Source organism: Pituophis catenifer, unplaced genomic scaffold, assembly GCF_029215685.1.
Source record: "Pituophis catenifer annectens isolate HBS135680 unplaced genomic scaffold, rPitCat1.0.hap2 SCAF_1, whole genome shotgun sequence".
In the NCBI taxonomy this organism is placed as follows: Eukaryota; Metazoa; Chordata; class Lepidosauria; order Squamata; family Colubridae; genus Pituophis; species Pituophis catenifer.
The window spans coordinates 45,056,382-45,076,991 of NW_027256881.1; the positions used below are offsets into that span (position 1 = coordinate 45,056,382).

General features: G+C 39.0%; 1 protein-coding gene across 1 annotated transcript in view; it reads left to right on the top strand.

Annotated features, from left to right (window-relative positions):
- Nucleotides 1-5,936: 5,936 nt before the first annotated feature.
- Nucleotides 5,937-20,610, top strand: part of SYT14 (synaptotagmin 14) — a 56,553-nt gene continuing 41,879 nt past the window's right edge. The window contains exons 1-2 of the mRNA XM_070948634.1: nt 5,937-6,813; nt 9,588-9,806. Of these exons, the coding sequence (XP_070804735.1) occupies nt 5,937-6,813; nt 9,588-9,806 (1,096 nt within the window). The remainder of the gene's footprint in view (nt 6,814-9,587; nt 9,807-20,610) is intronic.

The window sequence follows — 20,610 nt, forward strand, 5'->3', positions numbered from 1 at the left end:
AGATAAGATATGGCCAATACTCTGTTCAAAAAAGATGTGGGTGAATGTGGGGGGGGGACCAATAAAACTTGTTTAAAAAAAATACAGGCAGTTGGTTTGGAGACTTGTCATGATGCAAAAAGTTTGACTACAACTACTCTTTGGGATCATTGGAAGAGACAATTTGCCTTCAGTGATAGGTTGATAGAATTGATATGCAGAGATCATTGATGGCATTCTAAAATAAGAGTCAGCAATTTGTCATTGATTGGTAGTGAAGTCAGATTTAAGTTTTAAAATTGGACAGTAGATCCTACAGCTAGTTGTCAATGTATGACCAATCACTTAGCTACCATTTTGAAATGGTAGCTCTGAAATGGTAGCTCTGAAAAAGCTACTTATGACCCAGATGTCCTGTCTCAGGCCAAGCACATGCACACACCCAAGAGGTAATTGCAGACTTTTAGTTATAATGGAACAAAAAATCATGTGCCAATGCATGTAACCAAATTCCTATCAGTCTAGTAACTTGGATAAATAAAGAATTCCAAGTTCCAGGAAGTCAGCACAAGAGGGGTCAAATGGTTCTGGATTCCAAGGTATAGAAGAGGTTGTGACCGGTCGGTTCCCAAAAGCACTAGGCAAAGGGATGAGGTGAGATGAGGTGAGGCAAAATGAGGCAAGGCACAAAGAGTTGGAGTATTGTTGAGGATTGTTTCTGACATCAGTCCTAACTCCAAGCTCCTCAGAACAGCCTGGTGTGCCTCATTTGGCACAGTGGGACTGCTTTCTCACAAGTAGCCTCACTGACATCCACTGCTCTCCCCTACACTTAGCTCTATGTACCCTTGCATTAGAAAGGGGTGGCAGTTCATCTTCCTCATTGCATAACAGCAGCAGCTGTTCCCTCTGTCTGTCGGCCAATCCCCCCCTTCTGCCTGGTCAATTGGCTGTTCAACTGGCACCAACTGCTCATCCAAGACCTCAGTGCCTTCCGCCATGCCCTTAAAACCCACTTTTTCCAGCAAGCCGGGCTGGCTTAAGAAGAAATTTTTAAATGTTTTATTGGTTTGTGATTTTTAATTTTTGGGCCAAATTTATATATATTTTAACTGTTTTTTAATATTTGTATTTCATGTTCTTAATTCTGGCTGTACACCGCCCTGAGTCCTCAGGGAGAAGGGCGGTATATAAATTGGAAATAAAATAAAAATAAAATAAAATAAATCTTCCATAGATATCTCAGGAGCTAGCTCCATGTCATTGCCAGACTCAGAATCCAAAGCCTTCATGACACTGGATTCAAAGTTCCAATATTTGGGTGCACTCTTATGTCACATAACCACATGTTGAGCTGTTGGCAACTGGCTTATATTTATGACCGCTTCCAGTGTCCTGCAGTCATGTGATCACAATTTATAGGTAGTCCTAGACTTGGTACTGTAATGGAGCCTGCCCATTACAGTTGTAGGTCATTCACAAAGTGAAGCGTCCATGTGATCGCTTTGCTTAATTACTAAAAATTGCTAAAAATGGAGCAAAAGAGCTGTCTTTTGAAAGAGAATAGGCAGCTCCCTTCCAGGCACAGAACTGGTGTGCTGGGCTGGAGAAAGGAAGCTTTGGATCACAATGATTCAAGTTTCCTTTTTCTAGCCCAGTATACTGGCTTTCCTCCCCTTTCTTTCTTTCTAGTCCAGAGTAGGGAGCTGGTGTGATGCACTGGATAAACAATATTAGGAGAGTTTCATTTTTCTGGAGCAGCATGGCAATTGCCCTATCCTCCCTGGATTTTCTAGCCCATAGTGGGGAGGGGAGCTGGTGCACTATGCTGTAAAAACAAATCAACTTGAAACCTTCCCTGCTGGCTTCCCAGTTGACTTTCTGAAGAAGCCAGAAGGGAAGATTGCAAATGCTAATCACATTTTCACAGACGGTTTAGCAACCTATTGTAAGTGCACAACCACAAGCCAAGAGCCCAGATTGCAATCATGTGGCTGCAGGAGCACTGCAATGGCCATAATTTCAAGTAATAGTTGTAAATTCCTTCATTCAGCACCACTGTAATTTAAACAGTCATTGAATGTTATTGAGGACTACCTGCATGACAATTTTGATGGAAACTGGCATTTATTTCTGATTTCTGGCAAAACTGCCCCATAATAGCAATATTACTTAGAGTGCTTTACAGCCCTCTCTAAGCGGTTTACAGAGTCAGCATATTGCCCCCAACAATCTGGGTCCTCATTTTACCCACCTCGGAAGGATGGAAGGCTGAGTCAACCTTGAGCCTGATCAATAGATTTACTTAACAAACATGGCGTTCATTTAATGACTACTGCAAAATATTGTAAGGTTGAGCATGGCCACATGGTGACCCTCTTCATGACCATCATGACTTAGGACGGGTGAAAGGTAAAAATGTTTGCTATCGATTATGTGGGCATGGCTTGATGGGCATGGCTTGATGGTCATGTGACCGGGTGGGTGTGGCCAACTTGACATCACTCACTGTTAGAACCAGGAGCTGTAAATTTTGAAGCACATTCTGTCCCTTCTGAAGCCCCCAACGCTTTGAGTTTCCCTCCGCCACCCAAGCGAACATCAAAGCCTTCTCTTGCTCTGCTCTCCATCCTGGTGGGCAGCACATTCCCCACCACCACCACCAATCCTCCCTACAAACCAGTGGTCAAAACCAAAAATTCCTTCCTCTTTCTTTCTTTCTGTCTCTCTTTCTTTCTCCGCCTGAGACACCAGCTGGGGTGTGTCTCCCCATATTCTTCTTGCCGCCTCTGTGGCTGCTTGCTGCTTTTGCACTTAAATGTAGGGCGCTGCACAATGGGGGAGCCGCTGTCCCCTCCTCCTCCTCCTGGAGCCCATTACAACACGGAGCATCGGTTGCAGCCAGGCAACCCAGCCAGTGTTTAGGTACGGTGAAAAGTCTCTGTGCGTCTCCCAACAAGGGCTGGAAAAAGAAGCAAGTAGAGGGGTACTACGCTTCCACTCTGGAATACGGAGTGAGTCTCCATCTGCCACCATTGCCCTTCTTAGGACAGGCGAGGAGTGAGGGGGAGGGAAGAGCAAGGGGGAGCAGCCAGCTGACATGGAACCACAGCAGGTGGACGAAAGAGCTTCATTTATCTGGGAACCTGAAATGACTCTTGATTTAAATCATATGGTAAAAAGCACCCAATGAAGAAAGAATAACATCAGCAAAGAAAACCCAAACAAACCCAACCCTTGCCTGTTTTTGGAAATGGTTCAAGAGGGAACATGCACGCATCCTCATACACACAAATGAGAGAGGGAGAAAGAAAGAGATGAGGGGCCAGAAAAACAGGCAAGTAGAGGGGCACTTTGCTCCTGCTCTGGAATAAGGAGCGAGTCTCCATCTGCCGCAGTTGCCCTTCTCTTCTCAGGGCAGGCGAAGAGTGAGGGGGAAGGGAGGAACCACCCAGTGGTGGGATCCTCTGACAGGGAGCGTTGGTAAAGCTGACGGTTGCAGCTCTGTCCTCCCAGAGCACCACTGCCATCTCCGCCGCCCTTCTCAGCCCCAGAGTAGCAGCTGTGTCTCCACCAAGGGCCGCCTGCCCACCCACAGGCCAGGCCGGGCTGGACGCTGACTTCGGAAGGCAAGCGGGCGTGGGGGACTGCCAGGAAGGCAGCGTGGAAGGCAGGCAAGCATGGGAGGGCTACAGGGAAGGGAGTAGGCTCCTAGCTCCCTTCCCTGCAGCCTTGCCATGCTTGCCTGCCTTCCATGTGGCCTTCTGCTTACCTGCCTTTGCAAGCTGGCCACGGGGATTCCGGGAAGGCCGCGTGGAAGGCAGGGAAGTATGGCAGGGCTGCGGGCCACGGACTTCAGGGGACGTGGCTAGCCAGCAATTGCTACCGGTTCGGCAAACCAGCCCCAATCTCAGCTACCGGTTTTCCCAAACCGGTCCGAACCGGTAGCATTTCACCCCTGATTTAGGACCAAAATTGTGGGTTCAAGTATGATCATAAGTTGAAGACTACTTGCATTATGTACTTGGATATAATTTAGGGTGAGATGTGATAATCTGATTATTATAAATTGTATTAGTCTTGCACTCTGATTTAGGTTTTGTTTCTTCTAGTATCTCCTGAGGCAGTTGGATTTCTATCAGCAGTTGGGGTACTTGTCATCTTGCTGTTGATTCTTTTTCTGTATATTAACAAGAAGATGTGTTTTGAAAATATTGGAGGCCTCCCAGACCTCAATTCCCATTACAGTGCCAAAAAAAATTCACAGGACAAACTGCGTAAGTATAAAATTCTGCAACGTATGATTTTGAAAGACATAGGAAACTTCTAGGGCAGTAATATATCATGGAATGAAAGTTTGTTTGAAATAAAAACATATCTGGTAAATTCCTAAATATTTTTATTAATGTATCTGTAGTGATTGGTCATAATTATTTATTTAGGGAAATTATTTCATTTTATTTAGTTGAAGCTTTTAAAACATTTGGAAAAAATACTCTCCTAAATACAATTAATAAACTATATCATCATGTTAATATATAGCAAAACAAATATATTTTCCAAAATATATGAGATTCCTCAATATAAAAAGCTAGAGATGGAAGAGACTATCCAGCTGAAGATAAGATTAGTTATTGAGTTATTTCCTTTCTGATACATTGGTCTTTCTGACTACTGAGTGCACCATTATGGCCCTGACCTGGATGTTGCTGCAGTGTATCAAAACATCTCATTGATGAGTAGGGTGGATGGGTTTTGCCTTTTATTTACATTGAGTGCAACCAGAAATTATATAAATACATTAATTTAAATTAGGCTTTTTTGTTTGTATTTCTTTAGATCGCATCCATTCCTCCAGAACAGTGATGGCTAACCTTTTTGCCATCGCGTGCCAGGAGAGGGGGTGGGTGGGGAACGTTCACGTGCATGCGTGCCCACAATTCTATGTGCCCTGCCCTGCGCATGTACGTGCAAACCGCCCTCTCCCCCCCCCCTGCTCCTGGCACGTGATGGCCTGGTAGGCCCGTTTTTCTTTGTTACCTGGCTCCAGATCCTCTCTATGCATCTTGGAAGGGTGAAAAGAGCCTTTCCCACTCCCTCAGAGACCTGAAAGGGCCCATTTCCCAACTCCCGGTGGGACAGGAAGTGACGTTTTTTGCTGTCCCCAGCCTCCAGAGCCTCGAGTCTCTGGAGGCTGGGGACAGCAAAAAAGTCACTTCCTGTCCCACCGGGAGTTGGGAAATGGGCCTTTTCAGACCTCTGGAGGGCCTCTAAGGGAGTGGGAAAGGCTGTTTTCGCTTTCCGCAGATGCATAGAGAGGATCTGGAGTCAGGTAAGAAAGAAAAACAGGCCTTTCCCCTCCCCCAGACCCTCCGGAGGCAGGAAACAGCCTGTTTCCCTACTTCTGGTGGGCCCAGAAGGCCCGAAAATCAGCTGGCAGGTGCGCGCATGCGTGCCAGAGCTGAGCTGGCGTGCCCAGTGATATGGCTACGCATGCCACCTGTGCCACGCGTGCCATAGGTTCGCCATCACGGCTCTAGAATGTTTGTAATCTGGAATGAAATTATGTTTTATAAATTCTTTATGCTAGGAAAAGGCAGGGGATGTATGTTATTGATTATTGTTTTGTACTAGCCCAAAACATATTCATTTTGGTATATTATTTAAATATTTAAATGTTTCCTTTGCAGGTGTAGAATAAAATTCAGCACCTGCTGTTCAATATTTTAAATATCTGGTTATAAGTAGTTCACGTTTTACTATAATATTGTAAGAATCCTAGAAAAGGATTGATTCTGGCTTCATAAAGAAAATATTTGTTCTTCTTTTTTACGTAAATAAAATCAGAGGACTAATATTATTTGCCCTTTAGTTAAAGGAAAATAAATTGCAGGAGTGAGACATTCGCAATATTGTAATTTTCTTGTAATATTAATTTATTAATATAGAATTGAAATATGTCATTTTTCAAACATTTGCAACAAAATCTGAGTCTTCCTTCTGTGTCTTCTCTGGTTGACACATTAAGTAATGCTGTAGATGATCTTACTAGTGCAGTTGGTGATGTCAGCTACACAGTAGCTGACTCCGTTACAGAGCAGGTAACAAACATGTTCAGCAATTTTCGGACAGAAAGCACAACTACAGTGCAAGAAGATAAACCTCTATTAGACAAAGATAAAAAAGTAACATCACTAAATAACATTAAAGAAAATTTTGTGAGAGAAGAATGTGTACCAGAAGAAAAACACAGGCAAAGTGCTTCTTCAAAAGAATGTACAAATGATGGTAGGGAGTTTTGTCCTAATAAAGGCAAAGTAGATTCTCAGCAAAATGTTCCTGAACCAAAGAATGTTTTTAAAGAGACAAAAATATGCGAGACACATGTAAAACATGCTCAGTGCAAAATTAATTACTTAGAAAAACATATATCAAAAAATAATAGAGAGAATTATAGTACTTATAAGCCAGAAGAATTTCTTAATCAAGAACCAGATAGACAGTCACATACTGTATCAAATCAAACTAATAAAAGTTTGTCTGAAAAAATAAAACAAAAACCAACAGAACTTAACTTGAAAAACACTAAAGAAGTACACAGTATTTCATTCAGGAGTTTGAAAAAAACTGAGGAAGAAACACTAGAACTGCCAGACTCAAGATCTGAAAAACTAAACCGTTTTCATCAAGTAAAAGGAAAGAAATACAAGACACTTGTGACAAAGCAAGAAGAAAATGTAACATCTGATCTTTTAAAGAAAAGCGAAAAGGAAAAGGCTAAGTACTCAGAAAGTTTTTTAAAAGAAGTGAGTAGTAAGAAGACACCAGAAAAAGGTGAGGCGTCATATCATAGCCATGCTTTATACGTTCAACCTTTCCTGGATCTTTTACTACATTCTTCTTAGGTGTTTTATGGAATTCATTTATCTATAAAACAATTCTTTTTATGATATATATATTTTTCTAGAGCTGTAGCTCTGTTTTTATGAATGAAAGTACAATTCATAAAATGTCTTCTTCTCTTCTTTCACCACTTCCAAATTTTATCCCTGTGGCTCAGAAGGGCTCTCTTATAAGACTATGTAATATTTGGATTTGAAGGCAAAAAGGTGCTTCAGAGTAATGCAGCAGCACAAATGTAATATCTGTCTCCTGCCACTCCTCAAAATAAGCAATGTTTTTGTAGAAAAATATGCTGTAAAGCAGTGGTGGTCTGCAAATTTTTTAACAATTGGTTCTCTGCCCTAATGACTGGCTGGGTGGACGTGGCCAACTCAATGTCACTTACGTTGAGGGGCACTTCACCTTGCCCGCTCTCTCATGACCGTGGGGATGCTGCAACGGTCGTAAATGTGAAAAACGGTCATAAGTAACTTTTTTCAGTGCCCTTGTAACTTTGAATGGTCACTAAATGAACCGTTGTAAATCAGGGATTACCTGTACAAAAATACAAAAAGCTTCTTTGCTTGCAAAAAGCTGCCATAAATACCGGTCATTAGATTAGAAATGGGTGAATACACACTGAAGATCAATGAGTCACAGCCATCATGGAAAATCTAAACCATTCTATCTGAATGCCTTCCTTTTCCTCAGCAATACCTGCAACTCGGAGTTACAAATCAGGCAGGTTGCCAGAGCACATTGAGGAATTAAAATAGTTAAAATATAAAGATAACTATCAGCAGCCAAGTTACTCTTGCTCATAAAGTGAAACCCTTTAGTAGAGAGGTCATTTAAGCTATCCAGAAACTGGGTTGGGCATATTTGGGCTACAAAATGTCCAGCTAAAGAGACAAATTAACAAATTAACATCTTGAGTGAGGGCTAATCCCATTCTGCCTTTGTTCAGACCTTGCTGCAGGGAATTTTTGCCTATGAATATAGCTATCTAACTCTTTATCTCTTTTAAGTGTTGACATTTTCTGTGGGCTATTAAGGAAGGTGGGGGCTGCTTTCTCCCTCTAAGAAAACATGTTTCTCCATTTCTCATTCAGGGAAATATATTCTTCCTTTTTAATATTTCTCAAAATATTTCATTTTTCTAGGAGAGGGGTGGCTGATAACTTTCTACAATTGCTGCCATGTTACTATGCATATTATCATGAGAGAAAATTAAAACAAATTGGAAGGAGGATCCACTTATTATCAGTGAGCAATCATGTGCCTTGCCCACTTCGAAGCAATGCAAGAGACTCCTGTCCCAAAGGTGCTTTTTCAAGAGGCAACTGGACTTTCTGGAAACCAAGAAAGTCCAGTTGCCTCTTGAAAAAAGCACCTTTGGGACAACCATGACCTGGATGACTGAAGAATCCCCATAGACAAGAGACTCCTGTGCTCATTGAACTGACAAAGCACCCTTTCACACCCAGCAGAAGCAATCCTTAGATCCATTTGCACCACTTAAAGATACCAGCTGGTCTCACTCATCTCACAAGTTATCCTTAGGTAATCATCCAGATTTAAGGAAAGATCACATGCCCTCAGAAAGGCAGTAAAAAAAAATCAGAATGCCAAGCTTGCATCCTGCCTCTCAGCCATTTCTTCTATGGCTATGCCAACCCTTCTGTAAAAAGCTGTTCCAGCCGTGTTGGAAGTATACTCCAAAAAGCTTAAAACAACCCTTTAACAATAGTTAAGAAAGTCAAGCCCCAGGAATAAAAGTACCACAAAAAACTCGGGGGGGGGGGGGGACACACACACTCTGGAGAAGCTCAGTCTACATAAAGAAAGTCTGGGCATAAGGCTTACAATGTAACAAGCTTAACCCAGAGGTAGTTTCTGAAAACTTAATAGTAAAAGAGAACCACCAACATAAAAAATATGATGTTATAATGCAGTTCTTTTCCTGCTTGTTAAGAAAAAGACTTGTTTTAGACACACAACTCCTGGAAGTTGTGACTTCCTGGAATCATCCATTAATCTGCATAGCAACAATATAGAACTATTTCCTATTGTTTTCTTGCACTGTATTTTTTGACTTCCCAATCTAACTTGCAACCTTGCAATTTTCTTGTGATCTTCTCTTCAAATATTAATAGGATCTGATCCTACTGAGGTTTTCTGCTCAAAAAGAAAAACATGTTTTCTTAATAAGGATATATATATCCAACAAACAGAATAATGTAAACAGCTTGTTTCAATGTTATTTATAAATCTGATACCCAGATTTTTAGAAAGAAAAATGAGAAATTCAGTGAAATACTTAGGCAAAGAGGCAGTCCCGGAACCAGCGAAATCTGGGGGCTGGGCAGGGGACAGAATGTAGCTGCCCTCAGTGTGGAAGGGATTGCCACTCTCGAATTGGCCTTTTTAGTCACACCAGATGCTGTTTTAGGACCTCTTTCAAGAGCACGATACCATCGCCTCTTGAGATTGAAGGATGCCAATGAAATGACTTAGATGGGATAAAATAAAACACAAATGGAGGAATTAAATTATTGAGAACCTGATTATTTCTTCACTAGACATTTTGTGCTTTCTGAAGCATTAATAGAAATACATTTATGTTGATTGTCCAGTTATTTTGATATTTAAGATTGTCAGTGCTTAACTAAATATAACTTTAGGATGGCACCATCTGTTAATTTTTTTCTCTTTTCCCAAAATAGATAACTTATATATAAATAAAGACCAGCATGGTTCATCATCGGACAGTGAAGATGAGGCACTGGGTAAATACCATGAAGCCTTGTCAAGAACCCAGAGTTCATGGCCACCAGCAGGCAACAGTAGACAACAGAAAAATTATCGTTGGGAAACCAGACAAAAATATAGCCCTTTGTCTGCAGAGTATGATGGGTATAGTAGTGAAGCCTCTGTAGATGAAGGTATGACATGATTTGCTATAGTTCTTGTTTTTCATGTATTGTTAAAATACATTTTATTAAAATGTATTTTAAAGACATTGCATTTGTAAGTTTAAAAACTATAGATGACAGTACCCCTAAAAATGAGTGTTCTTTTGAAATAGTTTAGGATTTGCAATAGTGGCGAATATCTGTAGCTCGGGTATAGGATGAAGGTGAAGGTTCATTCTCTGAGCTTGTGGATTGGTTTCCGAATGTTTTGTTACCAGGCTAGGTAACATCTTCAGTGGAGTTTAGAACAGAAGGAACACTGACACTGACATTCCCTAAACTTCGCTGAAGATGTTATCTAGCCTGCTAACGAATGTTCGGAAACCAACTCACAAGCTCGGGGAACGAACCTTCACCCTGAGTTTAGGATTTGTGGGTAAAAAAATATGTTGTTTGTTTTCTAAGTGCTTAGTGTATGTAAAGTCAACTTTAAAGCAAGCAACAAATGTGAAATCTTGATTTAAAAGACCAGTTGGTAAGGAAGGATGTCTGTTATTTTGACTGTTCATTCATCATAACAATTTTCTGTCAATTGCATGAGGACAACATTATAAGCATTGATGCAATTTACATTATGTCAATTTTTGTCAATTTCATAATTTACACAAATGACAATTTTTCATTCAAATTTTCATTTTCAATATAGAAATGACAAATTTGTGTAACAATGTCATATTGCAAATGACATAAATTGCTATAGAAATCTGCATACAAACTTCATTGTAAAATAAAGGTGTCACTGAATTTTAAAATTACCGATGAATCACTTTCTGCTAGTTTTGGAGCTTATCAAGTTGCCCCTCCTGCAAGAGGAGGGGCAACCTCTTCCATCCTAATTGCCTGAAAGACCTGATAGAATTCCAAAGGAAACTTGGGGTAATTCTGAAGCTCTGGTTTATGCTTCAATTGAGGCCTTAGTCACTGCTTAGCATGAACAAGGGACAGCAGCCTTAGATTGGATCTATTAAAGTCTCTATGTGGTTGGAGCCAAGATGTACTCCTGGTTCTCAGAGGAACTCTGGGAGATGAAGTAGCATAAGAGATGCCTATATTACCTCTGGTGGAAGATGAAGAATGATTCTGACCAGATAGATAAAATAAGAGCCTTTATTAAGGATTAACTTGTGGTAATAAGGGTGGTGAAACATGCATATTTCTTTGACATTGAACCTGCAGTTAGTCGCCTGGTGACCTTGTTTCAGGTGATCTGGTCCTTTCTGGATAAGAAAGTGGTTAGATAAACCTTTCTAGGGCCACTGTGAAAATTATGCCAAACACCTATTGAAAATTTTTTTTAGGATCCACTCAAAGCTAACTTCCAGCTGTTCTAAACCTAGGGAGATGACCTTAGTCTTGTCTGGTTATCTGGGCTCAATTTGATTGTGTGGCTTTTGAAAAGATGAATCGGAGTCCTTGGGACTGTGTAATACCCTGGTACCAGTGTATTAGACCAATGTTCTTCCTGGCTGATTAAGGCCTCCTGAGGACACACAGCTGGATTCAAGCGATAGTAAATGCTTCCTTGCTGGAATGGTATTTCCATCTACTTTAAAGGAAGTGATAGTCTGCCTCTCCTAAAAGGCCATGCCTGGACCCAATAGTACTGGACAATTTTTTGCCAATCTTCATCCTTCTTTTGTTCCCCTTTTGGAGGAAATGAATTATCTGCATTATCAGTTAAGTTTCAGTCTGGAGCATAATACTGAGGCAAAATTGCTCATGCTTGTCAGTGATCTCTAATGGAGCTGGAATGATGGTGATGCAACTATCCTAACCTCTTATATCAGCCAGTAGCTTTCATTACCACTGACCTAATATACTTCTGGATTATTTATGTGGATTGGGAGAGACTCCAGTCTCCACCCTAAGGGGAAGAGAGGAGCTAAAATTTTATTGAGAAAGTGGTAGGTCTGTACCTTCAAAAGGTTCAGGAGGAAGTGGGTTATCTGGATCTATACCTAGAAAACCTAGAATATTATTTTTTCTTAGAATACACTGTATTTATAGCAATAGATTATGTCATAGCTTCAGGCTATGAGTGAAGCTCTACTTGTTTATGTTATGGTATGAAATGGAAAGTGGGAATAGTGTTGGGCAAGCATGCTAAGAGTCCGAAGGCAGGGGTGAAATGCTACCGGTTCGCACCGGTTCGGGTGAACCAGTAATAATAAAAGCTACTGGTTTGGGCGAACCGGTAATAAAAAAAAGCTACTAGTTTGTCTGAACCAGTATTTCCGATGATCAGCTGTGCCACGCAATTTAAATTTGCTAGAAAGCAGGAAATCCTGCTTTCTAGCAAATCTAAATTGTGCGGTACAGCTGTTCCCCCCCTCACTGTTCTACTTACCTTCAAAAGGCTCCTTTTCCATGCAAAGCGCATGTTTGGTGCGCATTGCGCATTCGTGCACAGCGTGTGTTTGGTGCGCACCGTGCATGCGTGGGCAGCAAACCAGTGACAACCTGCGGAGGATTTCACCACTGTCCGAAGGCCATAACAAATGTTTACTGTTGCATTATTAGGATATAGTAATCAGTTGCAGGATACCAAGCCTGTAGTTTTTTAAGGAGCAGTCAGATATTTGTAAGATAATAGCTGCTCCAGGAGATTGCCTTTTAGACAGATTTTTTAAAATAAACTTTGATTATTATTTTTTGCATTCTTATTGTCTTTTACAGGATTTAGTCATTGTCATGTTTTTTAAGTTAAGGAGTGTATTATTTTGTTCATTGTTGTAGATTCTTCAGAAGGTAGAGCACATAATAAAATAAAAATATTAGTAGTAATATAAACAATCAAAATATGTTTATTTTACTAAAATTAGTTTAATCTGCAATATGGAACCTCAGTACTTTTTCTAGGAGTAATTTTTGGAAGGCATGAAGTTAGTAAAAGTAGACTGTAAGGAATCACTAACAATGCTGGTAAGAGAAATCCTACTGTAGCTATAAGGAAGAGAGGAAGAGAGGAAGGAAAGGAAGAGAGGAAGAGATAAATAGCTTAATATTCTTTCTATATCAGTTACTTTGCTTGGGCTGTGTAAAATTTCAACTGCTATTTTCTCTTTTTTTTCCCATCATAGTTTCCATAGTGAAACTATATTGTGGGAATCTGGAAAGCTGATGGACCAGATCTGTTGTCTGTTATCTAAGACACTGTGATGTGTCATTCCTAAGCAGTGGAATGTGCTTTCTTAGGAGTTGTTTGGCTTCTGCTTATTTCAAGTCTTTAGAATTGCTTTTATCGTGTGAATATTGTTGTATATTTTATTTATTCATTTTTTTCTGTAGAAATAGATAAATGTTTAGATTTATTTTGATTTGTGCTGATTTATAAATGTTAGATAAGACTTTTTGTTTCTTGTCTCTGTATAACTTGGGGAATAATTAATATATACAGTACTTGGGATGAATTCAGTTTTACAGTCTGTCGTAATAATGTTTCTTTGATAAGAGAGAGGATGATAATATTATGAACTGTGTATTAAATTAGCAGTTTGTAGCTGACCAGTACCATCTTGTGGTCGAACTGCAATGCTGCATCTTTGTTTTTCTCAGTTGAAAATAGCAGTCAAAACCCTTAATCTACCTTTAATCTATCCTTCTCCACATCAGAGTATGTTGTTCTATGTTAGAATTTGAAGTTAAAATTTTATTTTTTTAAATTTGATTTCCCCCCCCCTTTCGAACACTTTTATGAATTGGTGTGTCTCCCCAAAAGAAATAGCTGGAGCTTCTAATTTATAGTAACATGTTACTATAGTGGTTCTGTAGAAATTATTTCATTTTTTCCCTATTTTTACCTCTCATCAGAATAACAGCACCGACTGTGAAAAGAATTTTAGACTAGGGTTAAGGAGAGGTCTACCAAGCTGCTATATGCAGATAGGAAGGGAGAGCCAGAATGTGTATTCCAGGCATATCCAACCCCCAGTCCAATTGTCACATATATTCCCTGTACAGCTAGTAATGCAACCCACAAGATTGTTAACTTATAACATTATTATGTGATTTTATATTATAAAACTATATATTTTATATGCTGCCCAAGTCAATTCCTCTTCATGCAATGTGGCCAGGCAAGCTAAAAGATTGGCCACCCAATGTGTATACCGTAGGGCTTAAGGGAGAGGATATTTGAGATTTCCAGCTTTTCACTTTATAGGCCAAGCCATAGTGCTAGAGTCCTAAGAGACTGTCTGCATATTTCATGTTTCTATTTTTCTTGTTGATAAACAGCAAAAATACTGTACATTCAATTTTCTTTTCTCAGCCATTCAAGTGGCAGACCAAAAGCGACATTTTAACAATGTGAAATACTAACTTCCCTGAGTCTTCGGAGAGGGGCAGCATATAAATTGAATTAATGAAATTAAATTAAACTTCCATATTGTATGTTTTTTGGTATCTGATTTTATGACTCATTTTAGTTCTGATAAAGTATCTGCAGCAGTGGCCCCCCAATGTCTTGGGCACCAAGGACTGGTTTCATGGAGGGCAGTTTTTCTGTGGACCGGTTGGAGGGGGGGGCATGGTTCCATGTGTTGCCTGGATCCCACGCGAGTGCAGATGGGGCTCCACTCCCTTGCACGGCCTGATTCCTGGCAGTCCACAGACTGATGCTGGTCTGCAGCCTGGGGGTTGGGAACCTGTGACCTACAGGACATGCACTTTTCATCAATATTTGATTTTTTTTAACAAGGGAGAATAGTAATAATTTTCAAGCAAAGCGGTTGATTGTTTTGGAATTTGGAATTATTTAGCTTATGGTATAAGCAGGCAGGCATCTATTTTTATTTGTTTTGTGTTCAAAAAGAATATAAACACCTTTGGTCACCTTGCATATATAACATCAGAATACAACATAAAGTATAACATCAGAAAGTTGTTGTTGTTGTTGTTGTTGTTGTTGTTGTTATTATTATTATTATTATTATTATTATTATTATTATTATTATTATTATTATTATTATTTCTATGCTACCCACTCTCCAAGGACTCTGGGCGGCTTACACCAAAGACAGTATACTAAATAGTATATTGCCCCCAACAATCTGGGTCCTCATTTTACCCACCTCGGAAGAATGGAAGGCTGAGTCAATCTTGAGCCGGTGAGATTTGATCCACTGATCTGCTGAACTAGCAGTCAGCTGAAGTAGTTGCAGTACTGCACTCTAACCACTGCGCCACTTCGGCTCTTACAAGTTAAATCCTGTATGATCACAATTCCTCTTTCATTGATTTTTTTGCTATGAAAATAAAAATGGAACTGTGGTTTTCCAAGAATTTGCAGTTTTAATGTTTAACAACTCAAGTGACTAAATCTTATAATAGAAATAGATGTTTAGCACAATATGGCTGTTGGTATTTCATAAGTACTGATTTTGTTATCAAAAGCCTCAATACACAGTGTCTTAAAATGTTCAAAGCCTATTTAGGTTTATTTCTATTTCAGAGAAAGAACATGTTGAAATATGACATATTACAAATGAATTTACTTTGAATGCAGGAAAACATTAATGAAGAACATTCAGTTATCCATCTGATTTGCAATGGAGAGATATCTGCCCATCCTAGGACATAATGGTAGAAAGAGCAGTAACCAGTACATCATTAACAAGATGAAAATACCACTAGCCTATTCATGAACTATCAGAGCTGAACTTCTGAAATTTTTTTCTCACATTAGAAATGAAGTCTATAAAACAACATTTACGCCTTAAATATGTATTATTTTGACATATATTCTGAATAAAATAAAGATTGATATAAAACAAATGTTTAACAATATAGCATCCTTTCTAGCTTTTATAACTATAGATATAAAATAGTGAACTACTTTTTTATTTATCTATTCTTAATAACAGTTTGTTTCTTAAATTGTTTAGGGTTTTACAGATACTACAGTAGTTTTTATTCTGTGTATATACTGTATCATGAAGGATCTTGGATTTTATATTTTAGGAAGTATATCCACTATGTATTTCAAGGATCTTTTTCCAAATGATAATCAGTACACAGATAAAAAAGTACTGTTACCCTTATTAAAGGAAGTTTATATCACTTCAAGGGAAATTCCAAATAAAAGTTATTGAGAAATGTTTGAAAGTATTAAAATGGTGGATTTGCAGATTAACCTTGGCTGTTGAGATAATGTTTAAAGACAAACTTTAAAAAATTACGTATACTAAGGATCTTGCTTCAGTTCCTGGAAAGAAAAATGGAATATGTCATAAAATTTAAAATATAAGTGATGAAATAGAGATCATTTATTTTTATTCCTGATATGAGCAATCAGATATCCTTTTTTACTACCATCCAAATGCCTCCTTGCTAAATTAAATCAGTAGCAACTTTTCTTGCCGCTTTGGGATAAAAATTGAGATAGAAGGCCTAAGGTAGACTTACCACACTTAGGATAAAAAACTAGCTCCCCAAAACTGCCCAAAACTCAAGAAGAAAAAAATTCAGAATTAGAAAGATGCCTGTATGAATGGCATGCCATTGTCCATTTTGTATCCTGGCCATTCTGACTGATGCTTTTTGCTCCCCCCTCCAATGCAATGCAATACAATACAGTGCAGTAACACAGTTTTGTGGTCCGCCAGCAGTCTGTGGAGCTGGCAGCAGAGTCGGACAGTGAGTAGGCTGGGGAGGAACATGGGTCAGTCCTGGAGTCTGGGGAAGGCTCGGACAAGGGCTCTGCATTGGAAGCAGAGATGGGGCCAGGGCAATCTGGGAGTTATGTGCGGACTCCGGAGCCTCCAGAGTTGGACATCAGAGAGGCAGAGGAACAGGGGGAGCCTGTTCCTAGTGCACGCATGTGCAGAGCTGCCAGAAGGCAAGAATAGTAAAAACAAAGGGACAACTCGGGAGTAAGACTTGGAGATGATTGGCCCCTCCCATAAGACATAAAGGAAGAGCAAAGGCATGTGGGCCTTTGCAGGAAGCAACTTTGTGGATGGTGTCGGTTTTTGACTGTGTTTCCGTGTGGCCTTGCCAAGATAATTGCCAATTAGGTCTTTGGCAGCGTGTCAAAGAAGATAAAGGAAGCCTAGGTCAGAATACACAGTTAATGAAAAATTAATATCTATGTTTTATATCATAAGGCATTTAGTAGCTAATAAAATATTTTTAAAGTTGCTATAATAACAGGCTTCAGTTGAGTTTTTAGTTATAGCACATTATGACATGGTGAAAATTGCAATTTCTCTGTTTAATGTAATCTGTGAATTATATTGTCAGGCTTTCTTATAGAAGATATTCAATGTCTATCAATCTTTGACCGTATTGGAAAGTTGGCTCAGTCAAGAAGCCAACAGATAAGATAAAGGGTAAGGGTTCTCTGCTACAAAATGGATGTCTATATATAACTGAAAACATATATGTATTACTTTACTATATCTTTTTCCCCCCAATCTGAATAGTCTAATCACATTATTACTATAGAAAGCTTTTGAGATTTTTCTCTAAACTTCAGCGGTTCACCTGACTGAATTCCTCATTCAGACACTCTGGCATTTTGCTTTTAAAAACAAAAAACCACAACCACTAAACTGTAGCCTTCTTGTAAGGATATCTGCTTGGTTTGGATTTTAAGAAATTAATTTGCATGGAGTACCTTCCATCTGCAACTGATTTTATATAACTATACAGTCCTTAACAGTTGGCACATACAAATGAAGAAAAAAAGTTTCCTTTGATGAAAACAAAGTTACCACACTTAGTATAATTTCATTAAGAACAGCTATGTATTAAAAATACACATTATAATGCAAGATATATATGCTTTATTTCAACCCCACATATTTTTTCATGCATAAATGGTATTTGTATATGTGTGGGTGTAAAATAACACATTTTAAACGTAGCTTCAGCGATTTTCTGCAGATAGTGAAGTTGATTTTAGGGGCCTTTGCTATGCCTTGGAAGATAGAATACTGATACAAGCAATTCTAACAAATGAAAAGGTCTCAGATGGGCTTTTCTGTAAAAGGAGTTGACTTGGGAACAGAGCTGCTCCTGTTCACCACATAGGCCTGCGATTGCCAGCTAATTTGTCTGTTGCACCAAAAAAAGCAGAATTTTATGCCACCTATAATACCTTAAGTGGTTCTGACTCAGATTGTTAAAACACCTGACAGTGTTGTTTTTAATAACATTAGATGGATGTCATGGACTTGTAAGTACCCAATTGTCCCTCATTACACACTGAAAATTGGCTGGATCATATTTGTTTGTATGCAGAATTTGACTCAATGATTGATTTATTTATTTATTTATTTATTTATTTATTTATTTATTTATTTATTCATTTTGTCGCATTTCTATGCCGCCCAACTCCCAAGGGACACTGGGCGGCTTACAACAAAGAATAAAACAATGCAAACAATCCCATAAAAAATGTTAAAATCAAAAACATTATAACATTAAAAACTTTAAAAATGTTAAAACACATGCACTCCAATTCATGGCCAGGTCTCCCAAGATCATTATAACGAAATCAATGGCTCCAGGCCTGCCGGAAGAGCCAGGTCTTCACCGCTTTGTGGAAGGCCAATAGGGTGGGGGCGGTCCGGACCTCAGGAGGTAATTGGTTCCAGAGAGCCGGGCAGCCACAGAGAAGGCCCTCCCCCGCGGGCCCGCCAGCCGACATTGTTTAGCCGACGGGACCTGGAGGAGACCGACTCTGTGGGATCTTACCGGTCACTGGGAGCTATGTGGTAGAAGGCGGTCTCGAAGATAGCCTGCCCTGAGCCATATAGGGCTTTAAAGGTAATGACCAACATTGGTCCTGTCCTAAAAAATTAGGCCTGTTCTATAAGTAATTATAAACTCCCCCTCAAAAAATCAGTTTATAGACTAGGAAAGCCTTGTGCATTATGGGATATTAAGTTAAAAAGAATCCTGAGAATTGTAGTTTGGAAAGACTTTTCAGAATCTGTCACAGTACAATGGACAGCAGTTTGTACAAAAAACAAGACAGATGAACTATCACATATAAGCTTCAACAATATACACTGTTAGAGGGTTTGGACTTATTTCTTACTTGGCTATTTAGAATTTTGCAGTCCAGATGTGACCTTGTATGTTAATTAAATTGGTATTTAAATAGCCAAACCTTGGTTTCATGGACTGCTTAGGAAACAGGTGGCTTAAACTCCAGTACATCTTAAATCCAAATATTTTCCTTTTTTTCCTTTCTCTTTCCAGTCACAGAGGTAGCCTTCTAATAGAACTCATTCTCAGGACTGACTTTAAGAACAAGTTTTCTCAAATGTCTATCAGCAACAAAGCATTGTTCAGAATAGGAACCAGTTGGAGGAAAGACATTGCTGTTGTTGCTATATCATCCATATATCCTTTAGCCTGCTTTTTAATTGGTTGGTGTTCCCAGCAGCTTACTTACTTTCCATATTAGCTGCTATTCCAACATGCTGCTTTCACCCACATTTCCCAAGATGCTACCTGACCAATTTCCCAGGCTTCTCAGTCTCCTTTTCTTGATTCTTAATCACCACTATCCCAGTATACTATTCATCACCTTACTTCATATTCACAGTACCTTCTATTTCTCCCTACTAAGAGGAATATAAACATAAAGTATCAGAATATCTCACCAATGTATCCAATTTTCCTAGCAATTTCCTTTCTTCACTTGGAAATCAAACATGGACTGAAAGATATCCATTTTGTGGGAAAACAAAGTCTATTGTTGAAAGTGCTTCTCCAAATAATGGACAAGTCCATTATTTTGGCATGCTCTCCTGATAAGGATATTGTCCATTGTATCCAAAATCTGCTACTCAAGTCTGTTAAATTGAGGTTTTACTCTGATACAGCTTTGTATAATAATTGTATGCAGAAGATAAGAGTATATGTCTTAGATCTAAATAACTATAAACAGCAAATAAAAATATTGCTGTTATATATTGGGTATATTAAATATTGGACTTCATCTATGAACTTCTGTGAAAGCTAATGGAAGACACTGAGAAAAATAATATATCACACTTTCATTTAAATGCCATCAGACAATGTTGACCCAGTGGCCACAAAATAGACCTCAGCCTTCTGATCTACCAATGATGTATCCATTGGTAGATAGATTCAGGTTCATCCACCTTGCTGCTGTTCATTCTCTTTTTACTTTTCCTTCCACCTTTCCCAGCATTATAGAGTTCCCAATGCTTTTTGCATCATGTATTTAGAATATAATATGAGTCTAGTTCATCTGTGCTTTGAATTGTTTTGAGATTCCTATTTTCCTGAGTATAATCCACAGCTTGACATGATAGACACAATAAAAGGTTTTTCTATAAACAATGAAGTATATATTGATTCCTTTTGGGGTTTAACTTAAATGACCCAACGTATGACAGCAATTTTGTCTCTTGTTCCCCAGTCTTATTTAAAGATCACTTGAACATTTGGAATGTCCTTTTTCATGTAGGACTCTAAACTGTACTAAATGATGTTGAACGTTATTTTGCTGATATATGAAATTAAGGATGTTGTATGATAGTTTGCACACTCTGTCAGGTCTCCTTTCTTTGGTATTGGTATATTAGCCACTGTTTCATTTTCTAGATTTGCTGACATAGTTTGGTTAGAACTTTTACATTAATCTGTTGTTATATTTCTATAGATAGTCCCTCAATGAAAGTATCATTGTGATCTATCCAGTTGTGATCAACTCTAGGGATCAGTGCTCCTGTCTATTTCTTAGCTGAGGGAGCCACCATTGTCCGAAGACTTTTCCATGGTCATATGGCCA